Here is a 2,766-nt window from a genome sequence, read left to right as displayed (position 1 = left end):
TACCTGGACTATGTTACAATGGGAAACCATTATACCATCAGAAGACACCAGTGAGTGAGTAAAACCACTGGCCAGGGACGGGAGAAGGTATTTGTACTACATTTTAGCAGTATTGAGAGAAGGTGAAGAGATGTAAATAAACACTGTGACCCAACCATTAACTCCTAGGGTGTGTCATACAAATGGAACCTTTATTTGCTATGGTCATAGGACATGAGTCTCCAAGAAAATCGAAATGAAATCAAAGCGAAAACAGAATGAACCTCGTTTATTAATGAATGGGCATTATAACCAAAAATCAACAGAAAGTTATCAACAGTGTCCAACTCTTGGGACAGAGAGGAAATACCATGAAAATGGCAGTAACAAACAACTGCAAAGTCAGAAGGAAGAACATTGGGTAACACTTGTGGACTGTGACCAAATCTAGACTTAAAATTGACAGCCATCCATGCTTTCACCATTTTAAAGAACAAAGAAAGAAAATACAGTATTTATTGGAAGTTCGCTCTGGGTAGGGCCTCCCCATTAACATCCATCCACTCGCTCTTCCTCGTAATTGTGTGGTACCGTTACCTGCCTTTCACGGCCCTTTCTGAGTTGGACATTTTTCCGTGAACTTATCCTTATGAAATGCTCGACATTTCAAAAGTGGGCTGTGTTAAAGTCTCAAAGCATATGTAAACACACCAGCGTGGCTGCACAGGAGCAAGTGGTTCTGACACAGGGTGTAAGCAGGAGTCAGGGGAGGTGCTCGTTGCCACCTTAGGGAAGCATGTGTGTGTTGCTCCAAGACCTAGTTAGTGGGAACGAACCAGCAGGACCACGTACATTTCCACATGAGGGAAATGGTGCACAGACACAGATGGCTGGGGCACATCTCTTTTACTGGGATGCCGACCCAGGATCGCATGGGATTCTGACACTCCTATGTTCCTTACTTAACCCCTATGCTGTGGCTGGCTTAGGATGACATTTTCATCACAGCCATCAAACAAATCATTTTTTTCCAAGACAAAAAATCAAAACTAGGACAGTGGCAAGAGTTGGTGAATTCTCCAGAATTTATATTCCTTGGAAGGTGGGTTTTAAACATAAGAAAACCCAAAACTCTTCTTATGGATAAGCTCAAACAAAACTGTTTTGCCAAGACAACCTAGTGTAGGCTAAGACTTTTGTGAATTAGTGTTTGTTTGTGTAGTAGATGCTTCCCTCAACAAATGCTAAGAGGATTCTTCTTTAAAGCTGGTGCACATAAAACCTGCTTTCCTTATGAAGCTTCTACAGCCATGGCTACACTTCTATGGCTTCTTCCCTGTGTGGTTTCTTAAATGAAACCTAAGACTTGATTTCTGCCTATAACTTTTCCCACAATACTCGCACAAGAATGGTCTCTCATCACTGTGCGTTATCTGGTGCATAGTAAGATCTCGGCGTCGACGAAAACATTTCCCACAACATTGACATATATGGGGTTTTCCATCTGTGTGGATTCTCAGGTGTCTTATAAAACTTACTCTACTACAGAAAATCATGCTACACTCATGACATTGGTGTCTTTCTTGTCCAGAATAAGTTTTAAGGTGCCATGCAAGGCATGACCGTTGCCTGAATTGCGTCTTACACACAGCACATTCAAAAGGCATCTCCTCTGTGTGACCCTGATGATGCCTCATGAGGTCTCCGGGACTTTCCTGCTTCTGGGGTCTCGGGCTGAGGGGCCCTTCCCTGCTGGAGCTCTGAGCTGCCTCTCCTAGAGAGGGGCTCTCATCATGGACAGGCACTGGGCTATCCCAGGGCAGCTGCTCTGCGGGAGTTCCCAACGGACTTTTCAGCTCTTCTGAGTGTTTGCATGAATTGGGCCCATTTCCATCTAAAGAAACAGAAAATGGATACACAGTTTCCAGTTTTTTCTGCCTGGACATATTTCTCTATTTTCTCTCCTCATACCAAAGCTTGCGAGAAGGAATAGACGTTGCAGGAGCCACTGTGCTCCAAGGAGGATGGAGAGATGGGGACCAAGAAGAGTTATCCTCAATGGCTAGTGGGAAGACACAAAGTCCCAAGTGGCATCCCGAATGTCGTTACCCTGGGACTGGGGTCAATTGCCCTTTTCCTTCTTCCCAAGCATCAGTGAACCTGCACCTACCTGTCATGGAGCCGTGGACCCCTGGCATCCCTTCCTTGGGGTCATGGAATTCTGTCTCCCACGGCTCTTCTTGATGCCCTTCGGGGAGCCTCAGGTCCAGGTTCGGCCATGAGCATCCTGCCAGAGGAGGGATGGGGAGGAAGGGTAGGTTGAGTTGCCACAGGTTTCTCCATCGTCTGAGCTGCTTTCCTGCTCACGTAGCCTCTGAACACCTGCCTACTTCCTCCTCAGATAGGACTGCCTTACCGGGAGCCTCTGACAAGTTCTCGTTTTGTTTCATTTTTGTCTTTTAGGGTGAAGACAAACCTAAATTTAGGGACGGAACATCCTATTGTGTGCTCTGTGAAGGCGGTGCTCCTCCAACCTATGGAAGGAGAACCCAGCAGTTCGGGGTTGAAATGGAGGCGCTGAAGTAGTTCCACATCTGTTTCAGGAGTGGAATGGATCACTTTGGTGATAGCAGAGCATGAGCTCAATCTTCCTTAAGTGCTGGCGTATCATACCTGAGAAACACTGTCCTCTTGACAGCCAGGGAAGAAAGAGAGAGGCCTGCTCCTAGCACTGTCCCCAGTTTGCCTTCCCCAACGTATGCTCGCAGCCCTTGTCAGCTGAGGCCA

At 46.4% G+C, this 2,766-nt stretch overlaps 1 protein-coding gene across 1 annotated transcript; it reads right to left on the bottom strand.

Annotated features, from left to right (window-relative positions):
- Nucleotides 1–255: 255 nt before the first annotated feature.
- Nucleotides 256–2,429, bottom strand: LOC140847368 (zinc finger protein 449-like). Its single transcript, XM_073227541.1, has 3 exons — nucleotides 2,396–2,429; nucleotides 2,150–2,266; nucleotides 256–1,873 (listed from the first exon to the last, which is right to left on the bottom strand). Exons 1-3 carry the CDS (start codon nucleotides 2,427–2,429, stop codon nucleotides 1,302–1,304), a joined length of 723 nt encoding a protein of 240 aa, XP_073083642.1. The 3' UTR covers nucleotides 256–1,301.
- Between the last annotated feature and the right edge of the window lie 337 nt (nucleotides 2,430–2,766).

The sequence above is a fragment of the Manis javanica genome, chromosome X, assembly GCF_040802235.1.
Source record: "Manis javanica isolate MJ-LG chromosome X, MJ_LKY, whole genome shotgun sequence".
Classification (NCBI taxonomy): domain Eukaryota; kingdom Metazoa; phylum Chordata; class Mammalia; order Pholidota; family Manidae; genus Manis; species Manis javanica.
Note: the sequence above shows the minus strand (reverse complement) of the source record. Positions and strands in the feature narration are given on the sequence as shown.